The sequence below is a fragment of the Schistocerca americana genome, chromosome 4, assembly GCF_021461395.2.
Source record: "Schistocerca americana isolate TAMUIC-IGC-003095 chromosome 4, iqSchAmer2.1, whole genome shotgun sequence".
Taxonomy (NCBI): domain Eukaryota; kingdom Metazoa; phylum Arthropoda; class Insecta; order Orthoptera; family Acrididae; genus Schistocerca; species Schistocerca americana.
The window spans coordinates 523810161-523833910 of NC_060122.1; the positions used below are offsets into that span (position 1 = coordinate 523810161).

Here is a 23750-nt window from a genome sequence, read left to right on the forward strand (position 1 = left end):
GTAAAGGACATAGTTTAATCAGGCTTCATCCGTATCATGCTCATTTAAATCCGACAGAGTGTGTGGGCCTAGGTGAAAAATAATGTGTCAAGAAACAGCAAGAAGTTTACGCTCACTGAGACTGAAATGCTAACAGAAGCCATTGAGTTGTCAGCCATAATACCAAGAACGTTGTAGAGGAGACACTGACTCATGAAGGACTGTGACGAGTTTTGAGGAATACTAACTTCTCCGGTTGCCACGTTAATACCTGCTTTTTTTCTTAAACAACAGCAGAGTTTAGAAGTATTCATCTCACTAACATTGTAATGCAGTTGAAATTGCGACAGAATCCTGAAATTAGTGTATTATTAAATTAAGAACTGACCAGGAAAGTACTTGGGTTGGAATAAGCAGATCTGTATGAACGTTTGGTTACAGGACCATTACGTACCTCTGAGTGTGCTGGTGGGTGCCGTTTTTCTGCAAAACTCTGCAGTCATGCTCTAGATATCACTGTAGATGTAATTGTAGATGCCATACGCAATGCAGCAATCTTAACTATAAATGTAAATGCGGAATGTCAATAAAATGCTCCGAGCAATACGAATGACTGCAAAACGAACAGTGAAGAAATGCAAGTTGATCGCATGGCGTATTTGCACATTCTATAATATCAGTGTTGAACGCCACGTCAATGACACTTTTGAGGTTGTTCACTGGTTCACCAATATCGTAGCCAGCGTTCTGCCACGCGTAACGAAGCATTGGTCTGTATACTCCCGCAGATAACTGATTGTAAATGACAGAATGCATACTCATGATAAAGAATCTGTCGTGCAATTTCGGCTGCATATTACTGGAACGTAGTTTAATGAAGTCTGTTATTCTCTTGGCATATATTTTATATTGCCTGAAGAAATACACATCCAGAGGTTGCGCATATTTTGTAGTTTTAGGCGGAATGATTTTTAAATCTACATGTTTTCCGCCAGATGCTTCCAGTAGTACTCGTTCATCCTTATGTCCAGACTAGGAGTCACAAAGTACTAATGACTTTCTCGACAAATGTGGATTCAAAACTGACAGAAAAAACGTCTTCAGATGTTGTTTCGTCGTCTTCCCACTCACACTTTCATCGACGACGACATTTGGAGGGCACCGCGTTTCTGTTTCCCTTGACACGCGGGGTCCAAACTTTCCACTGGATTCTTGGAAGCAAATATAGAGTTTGTCTGCCAATCGTCCGTCCATTGATATAGCATCATCGATCGTGTAACCATGTGTTGCACAGGTAACTGATTGCAACATCGCGACAGTGTTTCTCTCCCATTTCATGGATAGTGTTCTGTCACAAGAAAGTTCGTAGTTGAACTGACTCTGATCACAGTTCCATACAGAACTAATATCGATGTTTTCTCTCGTGATATGCTCATTGGCGTCAGCAAAAAACGTTTGAGCTCTTTCAATCAGCTCTTCTTCGTCATCCTTATCTTTTCGTGCTTGGAGCGTAGTGATACGACGTGATGTTATCCTAAACTCCTTTTTAAAATTAGTAATAAATCCTAGTGAAGCTGTAAAGTTTGTACACCCGAGATTTCTGGCTACGTCTAATGCCCAATGTTGTAAATGCCAATAATGAACGGCGGAACCGCATTCTCGAGCTTCATCGAATTTCGCCATTACACGCTCCTTGATGGTCTTGAACAGCAGTGTACGATTTCCTTTGAAAACTGTATTTCCTTCTCTTTTCCTTGCCAAGTAATCCAGTATGTTTTTAATATTGCTTTTAGACTTCAGTTTAGGATATCTTTTCAGAAGCTTGTCGTATGTGTCGAAACCTCGTACGTAATAATCATCGTACATGTTCTCCAGTGTGTTGTCATCAAACGCCGTGATGATACTTGCAACTTTAACCTTCTTCTTGGGAGACGGTTGGTATTCACTGTCACTGCTTCCATCGCCTCTTCCCGCACTTGCCGTAGCACTACCGTCTGCAATGAGTTGTTCGTCATTATCATCCCAATCATCATCATTATGTGTTAGTGTTACAACAGTATCTGTTTCTAACTTATGCTCATATTTCTGCATTATAATAGATACCAGAAAACGTGTAGCATTCATCTCACGCTAGGTGAGGAGAGCTCTACGTCATAGTGACGTAATGCTACGTCATCATGGCGTAAGCAAACCTAAATCGACTTCATGAGTACGTATATCGGTCTTTGCAGTTGTACCACAGAGGTTGCACGGTAACGTGAAAGCTAAACGTAAATACCCGTATACAAACGAAGGGACAGCGGTTGTGTGGTATGCTCAACCCAGTTGAAATACTTATTAAGCTGTAATCTCAACAGTTTTTTGATGTTATCGTGTGTTAGTTGATGTAATGAATATCTGAACGAAGGAACCAAAACAATAATGAAAGTCAAAAATAGCGTCTAGTCATTAAAAAAAATCCAATTAATTGTGCATAAATCCCGTGGATAGAAACGTGAAATAGAGAGAAATTTAAGTGTTTCGTATTTTTATAAAAGCCAATGGTTTGTATATAATTCTTCTGGAGAGAAACGTTAAACTGAGAAATTAATGTGTTTCCAAAGATAATTCCGAATGTTGCTGGAATTTTAATTTTGCCTTCATGCTGTAGATCAGCAAAGACACTTTTGCTCTTCAGAAATAAGTTATTGCTGATGATTATAATGTACTGACCTGTTAATAACACACGTCATTATTTTTCTTCATATGTTGTATACTGTGAAAAAACAATGACATGCAAGTCACATTTACCAGAAATTTAAGCAACTGAGAGCAGTGAGTGCTGTTGCCATTTTCAGCTACTTTTTGTATGACTCTTAGGCAATATGGAAATAGCCATAGTAATAATGCCAAACACCTCCAAAATTAATACCATGTCTATAGAGAGAATAAACAAATACAGTATTCCACCATCGCATATGAAACATCGATTAGTGCTGCTAAAACTGTGGGCTGTTGTGGCTATGTTGTCAAGTAGCTCACCCATTGTGACAGCCAGTGTTCCATCATTTGACAACTACTAGGAGACTCACTTTTTTTATAGTTGATACTGCTTACATATTAAAATGTGAATAACAATTATAGACGAAATATCATTGTTTTTCACAGTATACAGCGTATAAAGAATGAAGGCAAAATTAAAACTCCAGCAACATTCCGAATTATCTTTGGAACCACATTAATTTCTCGGTTTAACGTTTCTGCCCAGAAGAGTTATGTACAGTCCATTGGCTTATATAAAAATACGAAACACTTTAATTTCTCCCTATTTCATGTGTCTGTCCACATGATTTATGCAGAGTTAATCGGATTTTATTTAATGACTACTCGCTCTTTTTTACTTTCGTTGTGGTTATGGTTCCTTCGTTCAGATATTCGCTATATTCCTATATTCATGTAACACACAATAACATCCCACATTCTTGGGATTAGAGCTTAATAATTAATTATTTCACGTTTCTGTCGCACAACCAAGCACGATTCATATGATTTTTCAAAAATGATTACAAGTTTTTTTTAACTTTCGTTATATTCATGAAATACCCAATAACATCCTAAATTCTTTGGATTACAGCTTAATAATTAATTATTTCACGTTTCTTCCACATGATTTCTGGACGATTCAGCGGATTTTTAAAAAAATGACTGCGAGCGTTTCTTTTTTTTCTTTCGTTATGGTTCCTTCGTTCAGACATTCATTATGTTCAAGAAACACACAATAACATCGAAAACTGTTGGGATTCCAGCTTCATAACTAATTCAACTGGGCTGAACATACTACATTTTGCTTTCACTTTACCGTGAAGGCTCTGTGGTACAACTGCCAAGATCGATACACCTACTCATGAAGTCGATTTCGGTTTATTGACGTCACGATGACGTAGCGTTACGTCACTATGACGTACGGCTCTCCTCAGCTAGCGTGAGAGGAACACTACCCCCAGAAAACATGCGAATGATTCGTCTTCTACACCAATGCCATCTTCACGAAGAAGGATTCTTCGTAACTTCATCTCAACCAATCGCAATACATTAGCAGGATTGATTACCAATCGCCGAGCCATCTGACGCTTCAATACACAAATAATGTCACAAAACGCAACTTCAGAGGCACACTGCACCGCCCCTACTGGTCCCGACTGGCGTACCGGCAGATCAGTGTGCAATACGGCATGGCACACGCAGATGCCTCTAACGGACGACTGCAGAGTTTTGCAGATGCGGGAGTATCACTAGTGCAATAAGAGACCTTTACATTGTTACTCACACGATTTTGGTGTATTTGTGTTTGTTCGAGCCCAAGTACTTTCCTGGTGAGTGAAAGTCAGGTCAATAGTATATGCAACAGTAAATTCTCAGTATAAAAGGAAACGTGTAACTTCTTCACTTAAATTGTTACAAAACCCACAGCAGTTCTCGTTTCACCATGGCCCTCAATAATTACATTATTTCTTTGGAAAAAAAAAATATGTAGTCGCTTCAATATTGTTGCGAAATTACGCATATTAATCATATGGGAAAACAGTCTCATAATCGTTATCATTTGACAAAATCTTGTTTCGATGTCTCAAAACATTTATGGGATAGGGAATTTACGAATATTTCATTCCAGCTTTTTCACCGACTCACGAATACGTGTTGGAGCGCTATAAGTACATTCAATTTTCTCAAGATTGGAAACAGACGGGAATATCCAGGCAAATTTAAAGAGGAATTCAATCTGTTATCTACATTTAATACACAGCAAGATGCAACCTAACACGCTTCAAACACAAATTTATAGCGACACCTATTTTTCACTGCAAACTAAGAATTTCTTGCAGTAACTAACGAAATATCACAATAACTATGTTCATTAAAGAAACGATAGGTGGTTCGTCATGAAGCTGACGACTTAAGCTATAGGATGTGTGAGAATGAGAGTTTATTACCGAATACTTTCTTCAAAATTGTTTTAGATACCGCAGATCGACCAGCTACATGTTCATGGTCAAACGACCCTATCAAGTTCCGCGCCGAGTAGGACTGGCACTATAGTGTGATCGTCTTTTGACGTGCGGTACATACGCTGGTAACTACGCCTCCCTCCACTCGCTGCGGGCTGAACTGTCAAAAGTCGCAACTTGTTTTAAACACACTATAAACGCCCACGACACTATAAAAGGGTCGCTGTAGTTTCTTTCTTCAAAAGAATACAGGAATTTACCTACGCCATCCATCACATTAGGCTAATAGGAAGATATTACCTGATTGTTTTATTCCAGCAGCAAATTCGCGGTGTCATTTCTTTGCGAATGGGATGAATTCAATATCACGTGTATGTTATTGCAACTAGTCTTGATGTGATGTTTTCTTAAATTTCCCACCAGACTGCAACGTTTCATATATAGTACAGTTCTACACGCTGTCCAGTCGAATTTGCGAATGTCAGAAACTCTTCACAAAGCAACTTTTCACACAATGTATGAAAAAATATGCCTTAATGTTGTCTCTGCGCAATGTACTGCAATGTCGAAGAGCTTTCTTTATGTAAGGCCCGTGATCTGTTACAAATGTCACTTTGCTCAATTCAAGAACACTCATGGTTAGTTCACTCCAGTCTTCAGAGTCTACAATGTCATATTAAGATTACACATTATGCAACAAGTGTCAAACCAACTATCGCACATCATAGCACAGTTATTTCGATCAATCGCTTCTGCAACTTTACGCAAGATCTCACTTCTCAATTCCTTGGCTGTGTCCTGTATATGTAGAGGCACATTTCGTGGAGAGGGCAAAGTCTCTTGTGCACTCACTGTGTCACGCATGGCACCAGTGCCAATTAGTTTGAAAGACAGTGAAACTGACAATTTTGTCATCTTTCATATTATCTATATATAGCATATTCCTTTATTTTTATTAAACATTATCCGATAGGGATTGCCAGTACATGAAGGACTTGTAGGCGTTTTATTTCTTCAGAATTACATTTGGCTGGACTGCCCATTTCACAGACAGACAACAGAGCAAAGAGAGCCAAAGGACTGCATTAACTTAACGCAGGTTGTAAAAGGATGTCCAGACAGCCGCAGAAGAGTCGTTGGAACCCTGCACGAGATGACTCCCACTCTCATGTTCCTAAAGCCCTTTTCTGCAGTGAGGGCATCGTAAAGTATAATAAAGGAACCTGAAGGAGAGCAACAATAAACCATGGGCGGAGAATGCAGAGTATGCTGATGAGCAATATACCGATGGACAGCATGCAGCCTCTGTGACAGCTACAGGCATTTATGGTTCTATGCTCTTTGCAGAACATGGCAGGCGAGGTGTGAGGAATGTAAGTGTGAGGCTGCAAATTTCTCATCTCAAAAACACATGTAGCAGGCCCCTCATATATACAGGGTGAGTCACTAACTATTACCACCAGGAATAATTCCGAAAGTATGATAGTAGCTGAAAAGTTTGTGGGACAAATGTCGCATGGAACAACGGGGGCCATTATATGACATTGGTTTTTTGTTGCTAGATGTGATCGCGTCAGAGATATGAAGGTCATTTTTTTTTGTTTTTAATGGGATGCTATAGTTTGGTACTTATTTTCTGATAGCAGCTATCGAGTCGAATCCAATGATCTGTAACAGTAAGGTCTTTGAAGAACAGTAAGGTCTTTGAAGGTCAACAAAGGTCAAAAAGGTGGCATGAACATCCATTTACAGAAGGTGTTCAAAGTGATGACCACTGGTATCAATGCAGTGCTGCAATCTTCTTATCATGGATTGAGTGGTATTTCTTATCACTTCGGCACTTATCGAAGCACATGCTCTGATAATTCTCTCTCGTGTATCGTGCAAATAGCAATATCCATCTAATGTGCCATTGACATGCAAACATCATTCGATGGTTTCGCAAAACAACACTAATAGGAACAGTAAGACTAGTATCGTCGAATCAAGCGAATGTGAATGATGTGTTCCTTCAAAGAACAAGTCGATATGCTTCTCATTTATGGACAATACCAACGAAATTCAGTAAGAGCTAGAGACTTATATGCTGAAAGATATTCTCATTGTTATAACCCTACACGTCGTACTTTAAAATATGTGTATGATAAATTGAGAACAATTGGAGCTTTAATGCATCGGAAACATATCGGGCTAAGGAAGGTTTCTAACGTGGCAACGGAAAGGCAGAATTCCCATCTGCATAGTTCAGACTATTTTGTGCTGGAATGGAGTATCCAAATGGCATGTATAGTGAAGCAGCTCTTATTAAAGTCACTTGTGTAGTGGTGCACATAATGTTCGGTAATTGAAGTCAAGTTTGCGGTTGATCACAGTCTGGTGGTGGCCATTCAAGCGAGTAGACAGTTGATTACCTGTCATGCCCACATAGAATGCTGCACAGCAATCACAGCATAGCTAACATATAACATGGCTTCTTTCACACGTAGCCCTGCCTTTTGTAGGGATGGAAATGTCTATGACTGGACTGCAGCAGAAAGTGGTGGGTGGGTGTATGGCAGGTCTTGTACTTGGGTTGTCCACAAGGGGATGACCTATAGGATGCACAGTTGGGAGCGGAATTGGGATACTGCTGGACAAGAAGGGTATTGTTTAAGTTAAGTGGTCAGTAGAACACTACTTTCCATGAGTGGGCTGACTATGTGGATAAGATTTGGGTGGCAATTGATGCCCTTGTGAAGGATGTGGTTGAGCCTTTTGTGGCCAGGATGATACTGTGTGATCAGAGAAGTGCTGGCCAGTGGCTGGCTAACAGGTTTACTGGCATCAAAGGAGGAGATGGTACTGGTGCCTTCTTTGTGGATGAGTTGGATCTGACAGTGTCAGTCAATAAAGGCTGTGGTAGGGTAATCAGCATATTTTGGCAACTCCTGCTTTCCAGTGCAAATGCTGCATCCACAACTGGTGAGCTGTAAGGAAGAAGCATTTAGGCATGGTAAGGGTGACAGCTCTCAAAGTGGAGGTACTATTGATGGTTGGAGCACTTGATGTGGACAGACATATTTATGGAGCAATCTGAGAGGTGGAGAGCAACATCTAGGAAGGTGGCCTAATGAGCTGATAAGGACAAGGTGAAGTGGATTTCAGAGTAAATGTTGAGGTTATGTACAAGAAAGCACATGTTGTCCTTGCCATGAGTCCAGATCATCAAAATGTCATCAATGAGTCTGAACTGGACAAGGAGTTTTAAGTGTTGACTGGAAAGAAATGATTTCTTGCAGATGGGCCATAAATAAGTTGGCACAGGATGGTGCCATGTGAATATACATGGCAGTACCATGCAGTTGTTTATAGATTTGGCCTTCAAAAGTGAAAGAGTTGTGGGTCAGGTTGTGGTAGGCCAGGAGGATTTGGAAAGAGGTGATGGGTTTGGTATCAGGTTGATGCATGGAAATTTAGCATGGGGGCTGTACAAGAATGTTGCATCCACATCAACCAACAAGCACTCTGGTGGAAGTGGGGTGGGAGCTGTGGTGAAGGAAGTTACCAATATCTTTGCTATAGGATGCAAGGTGATGATCAAGAGTTTGGAGGTGTTGATGAACAAAGGCAGAGGTTTGTTCTGTGTGAGCATTATAACACACTGGGACAACCAGTATGGAGATTTGTGGTAGTGGGTTTGTGGAGTTTGGGTAGTGGCTAAAAGGTATGAGACTGGCAAGTTGCTGGTGTGAGAAGGGAGATGGACCTAGGTGTCAGATTTTGGGGTGCACCTAAGGCCTCAAGGAGCTGTTGGAGGTCATACTGGGACAGTATCATAATTGCAGAGGTGTCTGTAAGTTGGCAGAGAGCCTCAGCCAGACAGTCACTATGATTCATGATCAGTGTGGTGGATCCTTTGTCTGCAGGAAGGATGATAAGATCTGGATTGGTTTTCAGGTTACAGATGGCTGTGTGTTCCATAGGAGCGATTTGGGAGAGAAGGGCAACACCAGGTTAGGAGTGGGGAACTCCTGAAAGGTTCCCAGTGGATGACTGGGTGAAAAGGAAAGAGGATCATGATGGTAGGAATGCTGGAACTGTTTTATCCAAGGTTCTATATGGGTTTGATTGGTTGCTATCTGTGGGGTGCGTAGTGAAGAAATGATTTCTGTGTGCAGACGAAGTAAAGGTAAGAAGGTCCTTTACAACTACAGCATGGTTGAATTTTAGTTTTGGCCAAAGGGTGATGCCTTTAAAAATTACTTTGACTTCTCCAGAGATCAGAGTTTTGGCAGAAAGGTTGACAACAGTGTTACAGGATGGATGTTGAAGATCAGTGTGTTCCATAGAGGGTGGAGGAAGTTCATGATGAAGCGGATGGTGGAGAAAATCAAGAAGTTGTGGCCAGAGAGAAAAGGATTTTGCAAAAGGAGCATAGGCAGTTAAGCATGCTCAGCATTCAATAAATATTGCAAATAAATAAATTAAAAAAATAAATAAATACAAAAATTGAAATGCTTTTAAACATTTGAAAATTTTTAAAAAATTCTAAATTTTAATTTGTCTAGTTCTTAATTGTAGCTTGTATTCTAAATCAGTTGAATGATACAAGTTACACCAACATGAATGTAATTTTTCCTCCTTGTTACACTATGCCCCAGTATGTTTCAAAGTCACACTGTGTCTGCGAGCTTTAAATGATTGTTAAGCGATCCTTGAAGAGACGTAGACAAAAAGAATGAGATCTTCACAGATCTTGTTTAAAATTTAACAAAATAACTTCTTTGTTACACTATGCTCAACTTTCCACTGATTGAATACACAGTGTAATCAGATATTAATATTTGCACTTCCACATTAATGGACTTATTTGTGAAAAATACATAGAGGGAGTTGCTGAGAAAAGTCTCAGTACTGAAATAGTTCGTATAAAATCACTTTATGTAAAAAAATAATTCATGTTACATTTATAAACAATATTCGATGTATGCGAATGAATACATTACATATTTACAACAAATTCAAAATGAGCATTACACTTTCATTTGTAACACACACACACACACACACACACACACACAAACAGCAACCATACTTGTCATGCACTCATAAATATAAATTAATATATGACACAGTCACATTAAGAATACTGTTTTCTCTACACAGGTAAAAATATTTTGGTATGTTTGGCCACATTTGTACTTTTTCAAAGTTCAGTGGTTTCCAGCTTCTTCATTATGAGGGGATTACCAAGTTTACTCATATGGTGATATATATTCTGATGGTAAGTACTGTTGGTGTTCAGATTATTCTGCTCTTTATCAATAGCTGTTTCACTCACAATGTTTGGATTCCTGAAATAAATGAAGCCCTGTTTTACTTTACAAGAGTGAGATATTTTACAATGACAATTAATGCTATATTTATTCTAATACTGACTTTTGAAGACTACAAGTTTATCAACAGCAATTGCAAAATTGGGATTATTAGCATCCTAAAATACTATTTTGAATAAATAAATTCAGGTATAGGAGAAAATTTAATAAGCTGCAACAAGATAAGAAGAAAGAGAAAGAGAGAGAGAGAGAGAGAGAGAGAGAGAGAGAGAGAGAGAGAGAGACGGAGGGAGGGAGAGAAATTTGCTCACACAGTCAAGCTCCAACAATTATCTGTAATCTGATACAAAAATTATACTGAGCTGTCTGACAGGACAGAGGCAAATATCACAAAATGCATGTGTGGTAAATACTTTGTAGTTGGCAGTGCTTCTTTCTATTTTGGCAATGATTTGTTAATGTGAGTACCAGGCTGCACCATAAGAGTCCACATTAAGCTTAAGGTTTCCTTGTAGTTGGTGGGTAAGTTAGTTCAGATGTCAGAGAAAGGCAAACCACCCACCTCCAATAGGAGATAAGGTGATGTTGTGGGCACCACTGATGTCACAGCCAGCAGCTGGTGTATAGAACAGCATACCAGCAGCCCACTGGCAGTCATACACGTGACAGTGGCCAAGGAATGCTTGGCCGAAAGTTTATGTAATTTTTATCGCTTGATGTGGCTGGAAACTTGAGATCCTTTTATTCAATATCACCGCTACAATTCTCTACATTTTTACATCCCGTTCAGTTTGTTTCAATCAAACAGTGAGTAGTGTGTTATGGAAGACAATCTTCTGTGCCAGAACATAAACTGCTACCCTGCAACAGTGTATTTTCCTAATCCTTTGGTAGGACCACATTTGTTCTTCTGTGGTTATGCCACATGTTACGGGATGTTTAATGAAAAATGGGACACCCTGTATGTATTTCGTTGGGACAATGGGACACTGAAGTTAAATAAGGGATGATCCCATAAAATATGGAATGTATGGTCATCCTATAGTGAGATTTTTTTGGATTTGCAGATTTTGTGCAATTATTTCTTGAGTAAGTTAAGTATTGCTGTGAGATGCCATGCTGACTCAAGAAACTCATGTTAAATTGATCTTTGAATATTATTTGACAAGGAACCCATGCAGATAATCAGTTATCAATCAACAGTGGACCAGATGAGATTTTGGTAGATTATTTACTTAACTGACAAAATTTTCATTGTGTACATGAAACAAATGAAAAACTTTCAAGTAATCCTTTATATTTTAAATGATTCAACTATGTGTTCTTGGCGAAACATGGTACATTGTTTTAAATAAACAAATCACTTTTCTCCAGGCAAATGCTGGGATGGCTCCTTTGAAAAGCCAATGAACAGCTTCATTCCCCATGCTTTTCCAATTTGAGCTTGTTCTTTGTCCCTCATGACTTTGCTGGAGGCATAATTTTAAACTCTAATCTTCCTTCTTTCCTCTACAATAAGTTCATAAAATTATTCATTCATTATTCATGTGCTTTGTGACACTTTGGTATGAAATGAGTTCCTGCCCATATAACAAAGGAAAAATTAGAACATATGGAATACTGTACAAGACTTGACTGTGTGGGATGCTTAAACAATGGAAAATTTTAGAAATACTGCTCAAGATAGAAGCTGTAAGTACTATGATGAACTGCTACACACAGAATTGTATACCACTCTCAACTGTTTTCATACTACAATAATTTTAAATTTTATTCACAACTTACCCAGCCTTAAGATTGACATAATGATTTTGGTCATCAACAAAAGTTTTGCTGTCCTCTTCATTTTGTTCTAATCCATCACTGACAACTGCATTCTCATCAAGAGAGTCTCTTTCTGATGTATGACTGGAAACAAGCAATATACGATATCTTTAAAAATCAGTTGGTAAATTACTCATATGACGTTTGCTATACAACAGGTCTTGAGTGTGTTATATTAGTAGCACTAGTCCATGGTATGACTGTACATTGGAATTCAGATGAGATATTGTATTTCAGTGTCCTTTCACTGTACTTCTGATGATGGTTTAAGTAGAAAAGAATAAAGCTGAATAAAATGTCACATTAAACACCTTTCACTGTCTAAATTGTTATTTTATTGAGCTACCAGTTTCAGTGATATATTATACCATCTTCAGGCCCTCTGACCAGCGTGTAGGAGGATTCCCACCTATGTTCCACTCAAAATAGGGGCCAGCATTCAGTGCCTGATATTCATAGATTTTTGAGGCAGTGATGGCATAATATATCGCCGAATGGTAGTCCAATAAAATAACAATTTAGATGAGTGAAAGGTGTTTGATTTGGCACTCTGTACTGAACAGCTGATGAGTCATAACCATCTGTGAAAAAATGGACATACAGATACTTAAAACTGTATAGTTTTTAAAATAAACATAATAATGATCAAAATTAAACATTAGTGATGTTCTTACCTCAGTGAGTCTTCCTCTTTGTACCATTCATTTTCATAGGCTTGCATCCAGATTGGATTTGAACCTTCAACACTGTGCTTGTTGGTATTGGGCACTCTTCCACCAATCTGATTTAAATCTGATGTGTTAGAGCCTGCAAATGATAACATTAATAAAATTATGATTTCTGTTCGATGTTGGGAGGAGCAAGATCTCATACATAATGCATACAAAGACTGCATCGTTCAGCAGAATGTTGGGACATTATGTATGCATGCACAATCTGTCAGATGAGAACATGAGTTAAGCAGATAACTTTTGGCAATACATATCATACAGCTTGCACTGCTGGTTGCATTTCTTGTAGATAATGTCATGAGTGAAGGTGCTGAAATGCATAATCCATTCCATCTTACACATTTTCAATTGGAAAAATGTCTGTTGATGTTACTGCCCAGAACATTTGAAACTATTGCAGAATGTGTACAAACGGGGGACTGCATCAGTTTTCTGATTGGTTCAGTGTGGCCCACCACAATTTCCTCTCCTGTGTTGATCTCTTCATCTTAGAGTAGCACTTAGCCCCAATATCATCAACTATCTGTTGTATATGTTCCACTTTCTGTGTCATTACAGTTCTTCCCTTTTGTGGCTAATTCTGATGTCATGTCTCAACATACGATCTGTCAACCTGACCCTTCTCCTAGCTATGTGTTCTCCACATATTCCTTTCCTTACTGATTGTACTTAGGACCTTATCATTTATTATTACTTAACTTTCAACATCTTTGTGAAACGTCAGAGACACTGTTATAAATATTGCTACGACGTAGTGTTCCCGTTAAAAAGAATTAAAGTCAGTGAGAAGACAAACACATGGGTAACACAAGGGATTAAAAAACCAGCAATCACCCTTAGGAACCTAAATAAACAAGCTAAAATGAATACAACAATAAAACCATACTACAGGAAATATAGAAAGGTCTACAGGAAAGTTTAACAGGCAGCAAAAAGGCTAAGTAATGATTCATACACTAACAAGGTAAGCAATAAATCAAACTCAATTTGGAAGGTTATAAACAATAGCATAGGAAAATGTAAAATCAAGACCCATAATTTCAAAATTAAAAGTGAGGATAAAGTGATGGAAGATGTTCAGCAGATAGCCAATATATTTAATGAACATTATGTTAACATAGCACTGAACCTAATTAAAAGTCTGTTAAATTCAAACAACAAAAACATAAAAGTACCAACTTGTGAAAGGATAATGTTTCTGTGCCCAGTAACAGAATGTGAAGTTAAAAATGCTATTAATAAACTAAAAAATAAAATGTCTTGTGGTATTGGTGGAATTCCAGACAAGGTAATCAAACATAGTTCTACCAATATAGATACTCAACTAACTGACATTATTAATATTTTTTTCAGGACAGGGGTGTTCCCATCAAAACTAAAACTCTCCATAATAAAGCCACTTCACAAAAAGGATAGTACAGCTGACATAAATAATTATATGGCAGTGTCATTATTGTCAGGTTTCTCTAAAGTAATTGAAAGAGTAATGTATGAAAGGCTAGCTGACTTCCTGAATAAAAATAAAATACTGACTAATGCTCAAAATGGGTTTAGAAAGAACAGACCCATAGAAACGGCAGTCTTCCAATTCATGAAAATGGTCCTAAATTCTTTGGACAAGAACGAATTAAGCTGATGGATATTCTTAGATTTATCTAAAGCATTTGATCTAATCAGCCATGACTTATTGCTTAAGAAACTAGAATTTTATGGGGGTCTGGGGACTTGCCTTCAAATGGTTTAAGTCTTATCTCTCTGATAGACAACAGGAAGTACAAATATGTCATGAAGGAAAAGAGTATCTTTCAGATTTCAAAAAAACTAGCTATGGAGTGCCCCAGGGTTCCGTGTTAGGCCCTTTGTTGCCAAACCATCTGACAGTTGCAGAAATGGTGATGTTCGTTGATGACACTAGCATTTTTATAAAAGGATACACCAAGGATAATCTACAGCTCAGTGTCTCTAGGACAATAAATGAGACAGGAAAATGGTTTAGCGATAATGATTTGATCATAAATAAGAATAAAATGGTATTGATGAATTTCAGTAATATTAAAAGTGATAGAAGAAGAGTAAAAGCTGAGTTAGGAAACTACGTTATTGCACAAGCTCCATACATAAAATTCCTATGTATATGGGTGGATGAGCACTTGAGATGGGAAAAGCATCTAGAAATTTTGAATGAAAAACTAAGTAAATGCTGCTATGCGCTAAGAATGCTTTGGGAATGTCGCAACACTGAATAATTACTGTGTGCCTATTATGCTTATATGAACAGTTTGCTTAGATATGGTGTGATCTTCTGGGGAAATACAGGTATGGCAAAACAAGATTTCAACCTTCAAAAATGGGCTATTAGAATAATGAAAGGGGTTCCCTGTAGAGTGTCATGCAGGGTAATATTTAAAGAATTTAAAATAATGACTCTTCCTAGCTTATACATCTATGAATGTGTCTGCTTTCTGAAAACTCACCACGAATTTTCAACTTTTAGGTTCATACCATGAAACAAGGAACAGAGATGATTTTCACAGAGACACCCACAAAGGAGCGCTCTACCAAAAAAGTGTATACTACCAGCCCAAAATACTTTTTAGTGCATTGCCTTCTACAGTAAAGAAAATTAAAGAATTTCATAAATTCAAGGTAGATCTTGAACAATTTTTACTAACACATAGTTTTTATAACACTGAAGAATATCTGGATATGGAATAGCAATATTATTTATATATACTGATATGAAATTCACACTTACAAAAACTGGTGTTTGCGCATTTCACGGATACATGTTGTAGAATGTGTGTGATAGTGACCTACTATGTTATGCAGATCAAATTGCACATGACATACGTGATTTCAATGGAAGTAGTGTATGATTGCGTAAGTTCAAACAATGCTACAAAATTGGAAGATGTAAGATAACGAAATTTCAAACAAAGCATCAGCTTGATGATGCACAGCAAACTGTGGAATCAGCCAGAAAATTTGCAAATGAGATAAACAGATTTATCCCACTGTTCAGTAAGGAATTTGTTTTCAACTCCAAAAAGTTGGGATTTTAAGAGGAAATGCATATGAAAGAAACCCTAGAAATCGGAGGTACCAAAAGAGTTAAATCAAGAACAAATGTCTTAACACATTTTTATACAATTATTCTGAATGTTAATCTGGATGGTAAATTGGCTGGAAAGTTATTTATTGTGCTGCAAGAAGCTCGAGGTGCTCTCCCCCTATGATTCTTTATCCTTTACATGATTTTGCAAGGACAGTAGGGAACATTAATGTGACAGCAAGCAACAGTGGGAAAATAGACATAAGAGAACTGTAACTATGATATGAGCACTGCTTTTGGTCAATAGCTGGCTTTTGCTCGATTTCTGGTCTGCATATAAAAATCATAGTCCTTTATAGCAAACTATCCCTCCTGAAAAGGGTTTGACATTGCAATTCATACCACCTGGAACCACTGGGCAAATTCAGTTCTGGATGTTTGTGTTTTCCTTGCCTATAAAACATATTATTACACCTTAAAGGATAGCCAGTTTTATGATAACCTCCATGATAGACTGTTTCACATTCAGTTACATGCCATAACATTCCATCAGTTCTTATAACTCCATTACAACAATATGATTCCATATGCATTCTTTAGGAGTGGATACTTAGCTGAATGTCCTGCATTGTTTGTAACACCCAACGAGTTTGCCTTTTGTCTTGATGGTGTGAATCTCTGTGATCATTGTGGCATGCCATTTTTCATTTGGTTTTCGTGGTGCAAGTTAATAGTTTTGAATTGAACATTTCTTGAATGTCAACGACATCCAATTTATGAAGTATAATATATACAGACAACATTCCATTAGAACTACTGATAGCCTAGGGAGAGCAGCCCTGACAAAACTCTACCACCTGATGAGCAAGATGTATGAGACAGGCGAAATACCCTCAGACTTCAAGGAGAATATAATAATTCCAATCCCAAGAAAGCAAGTGCTGACAGGTTCTAAAATTACCAAACTATCAGTTTAATAAGTCTTGGCTGCAAAATACTAACTCGAATTCTTTACAGACGAATAGAAAAACTGGTAGAAGCCAATCCTGGAGAAGACCAGTTTGGATTCCGAAGAAATATTGGAACACGTGAGGCAATACTGACACTACAACTTATCTTAGAAGATAGATTAAGGAAAGGCTAACCTATGTTTATAGCATTTGTAGACTTAGAGAAAGCTTTTGACAATGCTGACTGGAGTACTCTCTTTCAAATCCTGAAGGTGGAAGGGGTCCAATATAGGGAGCAAAAGGCTATGTACAATTTTTACGGCGGTTATAAGAGTCGAGGGGCATGAGAGGGAAGCAGCGGTTGAGAAGGGAGTGACATGGGGTTGTAGCCTATCTCCAATGTTATTCAATCTGTATACTGAGCAAGCGGTAAAGGAAACAAAAGAAAAATTTGGAGTAGGAATTAAAATCCATGGAGAAGAAATAAAAACTTTGAGATTCGCTGATGACATCGTAATTCTGTCAGAGACAGCAAATGGTCTGGAAGAGCAGTTGAACGGAATGGACAGTGTCTTGAAAGGAGGATATAAGATGAACATCTACAAAAGCAAAATGAGGATAATGGAATGTAGATGAATTAAATCAGGTGATGCTGAGGAATTAGATTAGGAAATGAGACACTTAAAGTATTAGACGAGTTTTGCTATTTGTGGAGCAAAATAACTGTAGAGAGGATATAAAATGTAGACTGGCAGTGGTAAGGACAGTGTTTCGAAAGAAGAGAAATTTGTTAACATTGACTATAGATTTAAGTGTCAGGAAGTCTTCCATGAAATTATTTGTATAGAGTGTAGCCATGTGTGCAAGTGAAACATGGATGATAAATAGTTTGGACAAGAAGAGAACAAAAGCTTTCAAAATGTGGTGGTACAGAAGAATGCTGAAGATTAGATGGGTAGATCACGTAACTAATGAGGTGGTACTGAATAGAATTGGGAAGAAGAGGAATTTGTGGCACTACTTGATTAGAAGATGGGATCGGTTGGTGGGACACATTCTGAGGCATCAAGGGATCACCAATTTAGTATTGGAAGGAAACGTGGAGGGTAAAAATCGTAGAGGGAAACCAAGAGATGAATACAGTAAGCAAATTCAGAGGGATGTAGGTTACAGCAGTTATTCGGAGATGAAGAGGCTTGAACAGGATAGAGTAGCATGGAGAGCTGCATCAAACCAGTCTCTGGACTGAAGAAAATGACAAAAATATATACAGCCCGTAAAAGGCTGATCTCTACATCTTCTGGACACTTACTTTCTGTCGCCCTCCTGATGCGCATGGTGAGTCACTGGCAGCCAATATTTTTCCTGTCATAACTGTTAACACAACACTTTCAAATGACCATTATGAAAGATTGAACTTGTAAGTGATTCACCAAATAACTAAGATATATTTGATAGGAATCATCATTTCATTTTTTCTTAATTTGTGAAATTGTTTGTCAATAACATATCGGTATTAGAATGAAATATATTTTTCAAAAATTTTCATACAATATATTATGACTGAAAATTCCTAATTAGTGTAAGTAAACCAATTATGACGTGGCTGACCAACAACCAAAAAGCAAAGTATCTCAGATAACATCTTCAGATGTGGTAGTTCCTTCATTGACAGCAAAAAGATAGGAGAGGGATGCAGAATGAGATTTTCACTCGGCAGCGGAGTGTGCGCTGATATGAAACTTGCTGGCAGATTAAAACCGTGTGCCTGACCGAGACTCGAACTCGGGACTTTTGCCTTTCGTAGAGCACTTGCCCGCGAAAGGCAAAGGTCCCGAGTTCGAGTCTCGGTCCGGCACACAGTTTTAATCTGCCAGCAAGTTTCAGGAGAGGGATGAATTAAAAAGAGCTAAGAGTAGATGGAAAAGGCAAAACTCACTGATAATCACAGATTAAAACACACACAAGGTACACTGCACCAGTCACTTTCCACCACCCTGGTCCAACTTTCAGTTCCTGTACATTTTTTACCCTCGAATTCTGAAAACTCTCACACACAGCCCCACTTTTACCATACAAACCACTTTCCTTTTCCTGACGGAACAACTGTGGTAACCTGCAGTTACCAAATAAATCACACTGGCAGCCAACCATCCATAACTGTTCAGCTGGAGGTGTGTGCCAGCTCATCACATGTTATTCAATCAGTGCATGGGGACATGCAGCAACTGAGGTTAACCAGCAGAAGATGGTACTTTAAGGCAGTGGTGACAGCAGTGCACCAAGAGCAGCATGCAGAGCCAATGCCCCACACCACCATGCAGAAATTTCATGTTGTTCTATTTGAAGAGCAGAGTGCTTCTGCCTCAGTCTGTAATGGTTTATGCTCTTGTCAACTGCACTCCACTCACAGATCATTGTATGTCAAGCAGCTATGTGTAATGACGGTGTACTGATAGTGTTTATGGTTTTGGCATTAAAGTGTTTGTAGTTTTAGGCCATTCTCTATTGTGTGTTACCACACATGTAGCAATGAGGAAGGTCTCCTCAATGTCCTTTATTTCAGGAGTGCTAGTTCTGCAAGTTTTGTTGGAGAGCTGTGGAGTCTGGAAGGTAGGAGATGAAGTGCTGCCAAAAATAAAGCTGTGCAGATGGGTTATGAGTTGCGCTTGGGTAGTTCAGTCAGTACAGCACTTGCTTCCGAAAGGCAAAGGTCTCGAGTTTAAGTCTGGCACACAGACTAAATCTGACAGGTAGTTTCATATGGTGCACAATCTTCTGCAGACTGAAAATCTAATTTGACAGTAAGGTTCCTTCTTCACATGTTTATGCAAAAACTTAGCAGTATTGACAGTCATGCCCTAGGAGGTCTTTCTGCAGAGTTTATTGCAGCAGCAATTGGAAAACTAGTTATGCTTACAAATGTAGCAACAGAAACACAAGGCCATGTAGAACAGGGCATTGATGGGTCTATTAATGAGGCCTCAAACTTTGCCGGCCTACCCACTTCTATTCCCCGCCGACAACAAACCTGCTGAAGACTGAGAATAATACAAAAAAAATATCTATGGCAACCTTTCAAAGCCTTCAAGGTAACAGACACTGACTTCATTCTAAAGCTCTTTTTTGTCATGCATATCCCTGCGAATGTATCACTTGTTGGGGAAGTTAGCCCCCTTTCAGGACCCTATGTCTCTGACATTTGGCAAAATGTATTGTTTTCTGAATTCCTATTGCCGTAAACATACTCATGTGACTTCTGCAGGAGTGGAGTTTTATCAGTGTGGAAAACAGCTCCATCAATCCTATTGCATTTGAGCTGCTGAATTGTAGGGGTTAAGTCTTTAGTGTTGTATTGTTACTGCTAAATCTTAGATATCTTATTCTGATACTATGGTTACAGATTCTACCATACGAGAAGCCCAAAATATGGAAGCTCACCATAAGGCATTGTAATTTGAAGACCCCTCTTTAGGAAAATTACTCAAGATAGCGCAAGTATTTGAAATCTCTTGCACTGCCGCAAGCCATCAATTAGATTCTTGGGCAGTAGTGCACCATGTCCAGCCTCTGCTTTCCACACAAACACAGCAGTAAAAAATTTCTCACAAGCCCTTGCCCTCTTCCGTGGCTCGTTTTGATCAACATGACTGACCAATCTGTCTGCATTGTTGGGTGTTGTGCTGTCTGTGTCATACGAAAGATGTCGTTGCCTCTGTGGGCTCAGCCAGATTCCACTGAGCCTCTGACATCGTCGCCTGTGGACATTAGTATTGTTAGTCATGCTTATGAAGCTACTGCAAGTGTTTCCAACAAACTGTTCACCAATATCTGTATGATCAGGATGCCCTATCCTCCAAGCGGTCCTTATGCCTTGCTGTAGAATTCTAATACTTATATCCTTTCTGGTTTCCTCCACTGTCAGCTACTTTATGCTGTTTTCTCAGTTACAATAAAGAGCTAATTCATATTCTCAGCCAACTTACTGCAGAAACAAGTTACAGGGCAGTGCTTTGGCCAGTGACACATCTGGTAGTGGACAGTGCATTTACAAAAATTTTTTTGGATTGGGCACTTTCCAGGGTTTTGGATTTATGGTCTCTTATTCCATTCATTTCATGCTGGATCTTTTGCCTTATAAAGAGTTGGATGATTTTATTAGAGCACTTCACTCTTGGATCTACATCAAAAGCGTATTTTTTCTGTGCCAACCCTGTACCGCTCGCACCTTATGCTCAAGTGAAGGAAGAATTAGACAAACGGATAGCTTTAGGTGTCATGCAATCCATTTCATCCAGTCAGTGGGCTACACTGTTAGTCCTTTAAGCTGATAGTTAATTCACAGTCCATGATTGGTACATATCCTGTTCCTTGCCCAGATAAATTTATGATGAAGCCTGTGGGTGGACAGTGTTTTTTAAAACTAGGCTTGCTGGAAGCATGTTTACAGCTGCTAACTGGTGAAGAATCATGTCAGCTTGTTGTTGTTAATATACTGTATGATCTCTACAGGTACAAGTGATTGGTTTTTGGTGTTGCAAGCATACTGTCCATTTTTCAATGTTATCTGGAGCAACTTACCAACCAATTTCTGGTTGTATCAGTTTCCTAGACACCATTGCAAATACCTGTCCCACACAGAGGATCACCTTTGCAACCTTCATTTTTTGTTTCAGACATTGCATGATGCAGGACTGAAGTGTGATTTCGGAAAGTCACATTTCTTCCAACCCTCTGTAGAACACTAGGGACATTTTATTTCTTGTCAGGGGACTCACAGATTGTGACTGCAACAGATGCATCATTCATAAGATGTGTGAGCCATGTTCTCAGAACAATGTGCAGATGGTTCAGAACAGGCCATTGCATCTACATCAAAGACACTTACTGATGCACAGAAGAATTACTCTCAAATAGACGTGGAGCCTCTTATTTATGCTCTCAAGAAGTTTTATGTGCCTCTCTAAGGTGTTAAGATTCATTTGTTGACTGATCACAAACTGTTGGTGTCTCTCTTTAGCCCCATGGCACACTCGCCAGACAAGACAGTCCACAGACTTCAAAGGTGAGCCGTTTCCCTTAGCAGATGTAATTATGACATTCATTTCTGCCCTGTGACTCAGCGTGCAAACACAGATGCTCTTTAACATTTCCCAATAGGACCTCTCCCTGGCTTCGATCAAGTTGGAGTAATTTGTTTTTATTTCAACAAGCAAGCTCAATCAACAGTGGATAGGTTCCCTATTACCACTTCTTGCACTGCTCAGACTGTCACCAGTGACCATGTTCTCCTTCAAGTGTGACAGTATGTTCAGCAAGGGTGGCCTGACCAATCTTCAGCTTGTGCATCAGATCCCACCTGCAACCACAATTATTTTCTGTTAAGGATAGCATTATTGTGCTGTCCACCAAAAACTGTTCCATATGTGGTCATTCCAGCATCTCTCCAGTGTTACACACTTCACCTTTCCCATCAGGATCATTGGGGCTGCTGGCTTGGCGCCATGTCTACTGGCCCAGAATTGAGCATGAGATTGAACATTTAATCACTGTTTCTTCGAAATGTGCAGGTCATCAGCCCGCTCCCTGACCATGTTATTCAACATGGCCTGAACCATTACAGCCTTAGGAGCACATCCATGTCAACTTTGTTGGCCTCTCCTTGGATGCTTATGGGTTGCTGGTCAAAGACACTTGCTCCTGTTTTCCATTTGTTGTCAACTGCTACTCCACCATGGAAAAGGCAACAGTGCAACTCTCAGTCAGATATTCTTCATCAAAGGCCTGCCCCACAATGGTAACTGGCAATGATCCACAATTCATCTCTTGGACTTTTCCAAGATTTTTGTGCACACTACATTCGTGCATTCCTGTTCTACCCTCAGTTGGTGAGGTGGCGGAAGCCCATGTCTGCATTTTTAAAATGAGTATGAAGAAGCATATTGGTGGTGCCCCATGGACAGGGCTCTAACATGCTTTCTTGGTTTATTTAGGTCCACACCCTTCAGTGAGAAGAGCCTAGCAGAGTTACTGCATGGTCACCAGTCTTGCATGGTGCCAAATCTACTGCTGCCCACGCCAATGTATGCTATGGTCCCTCTGATGATATGTTACACTACTGGTATTCCAGTCAGATGTCACATGTTTGGACACCATGACATTGGATTCTGGCAATCATCCACAGCCAGTGCAGTTGGTACATCTTCATTTTGCAGGCAGAAGACCAGCTAATGATCCACCAGTGCAATCACCCTCCTGTGGTCTCCCTTCCTCACCTTCACCCTCAACAGCCCTTCTGCTGATTCTGCCCCTATATGATATTAGCCATTGATCACCCTCCTCCATTCTTGTTTCAAGCTTTTTGCAAATTCATTAGAGCCAGGATGTGGCGAGCCACACACAGCTGCCTTAGGTGTGATGGGAGAGCAAGTGCCGCTTTTGCCGGAGCTTCCAGATGCCTCCATGGATTCAGTTTCACCGTTAATGCCTGCCAGCTAGGGTCTTGGCCATGTGCATCCACCTACAGCAGTGCCATAACTGTTCAGATCACTTTTGATCCTATTCTCCAGTGTAGGCTGGTAGGAAGGTATTTGTGGCACAGAGGGCAACCTCCAGCAATGCCACAGAAGACATGGACATCATCTTCCTGAGCATTGACTGCTGTCCTATGCTATGGGAGAGGTATATTGGAGTGGCACCAGTTTAACAGGTGATCCAACAAAAGAAGAGGAAAAAATGGTAATCTGCAGTTACCACCACAATTACACCAGCACCCCACTGCCCTTCAAAGTTCAGCTGCACAGAAAGTGCTGGCCCATCATGTATTGTTCAATAAGCCCATGCTGGTGCGTGGTGACTGAACTCGGATGCCAGGAGGTGGCACTTTCATACAGCACTGACAGCTGTGCATCAAG

General features: G+C 39.3%; 1 protein-coding gene and 1 long non-coding RNA gene across 2 annotated transcripts in view; one reads left to right on the forward strand and one right to left on the reverse strand.

Moving 5' to 3' along the window:
- The window catches only part of LOC124613911, a 112947-nt gene that overhangs the window by 73229 nt on the left and 15968 nt on the right, over positions 1 to 23750 (forward strand). The window lies entirely within an intron of this gene.
- LOC124613910 (cadherin-23) overlaps positions 9864 to 23750 on the reverse strand; it is a 356576-nt gene continuing 342689 nt past the window's right edge. The window contains exons 31-33 of the mRNA XM_047142660.1: positions 12778 to 12910; positions 12065 to 12187; positions 9864 to 10297 (exon numbers count right to left, since the gene is read on the reverse strand). Coding sequence (XP_046998616.1) covers positions 10150 to 10297; positions 12065 to 12187; positions 12778 to 12910 — 404 coding nt within the window. The 3' untranslated portion in view covers positions 9864 to 10149. The remainder of the gene's footprint in view (positions 10298 to 12064; positions 12188 to 12777; positions 12911 to 23750) is intronic.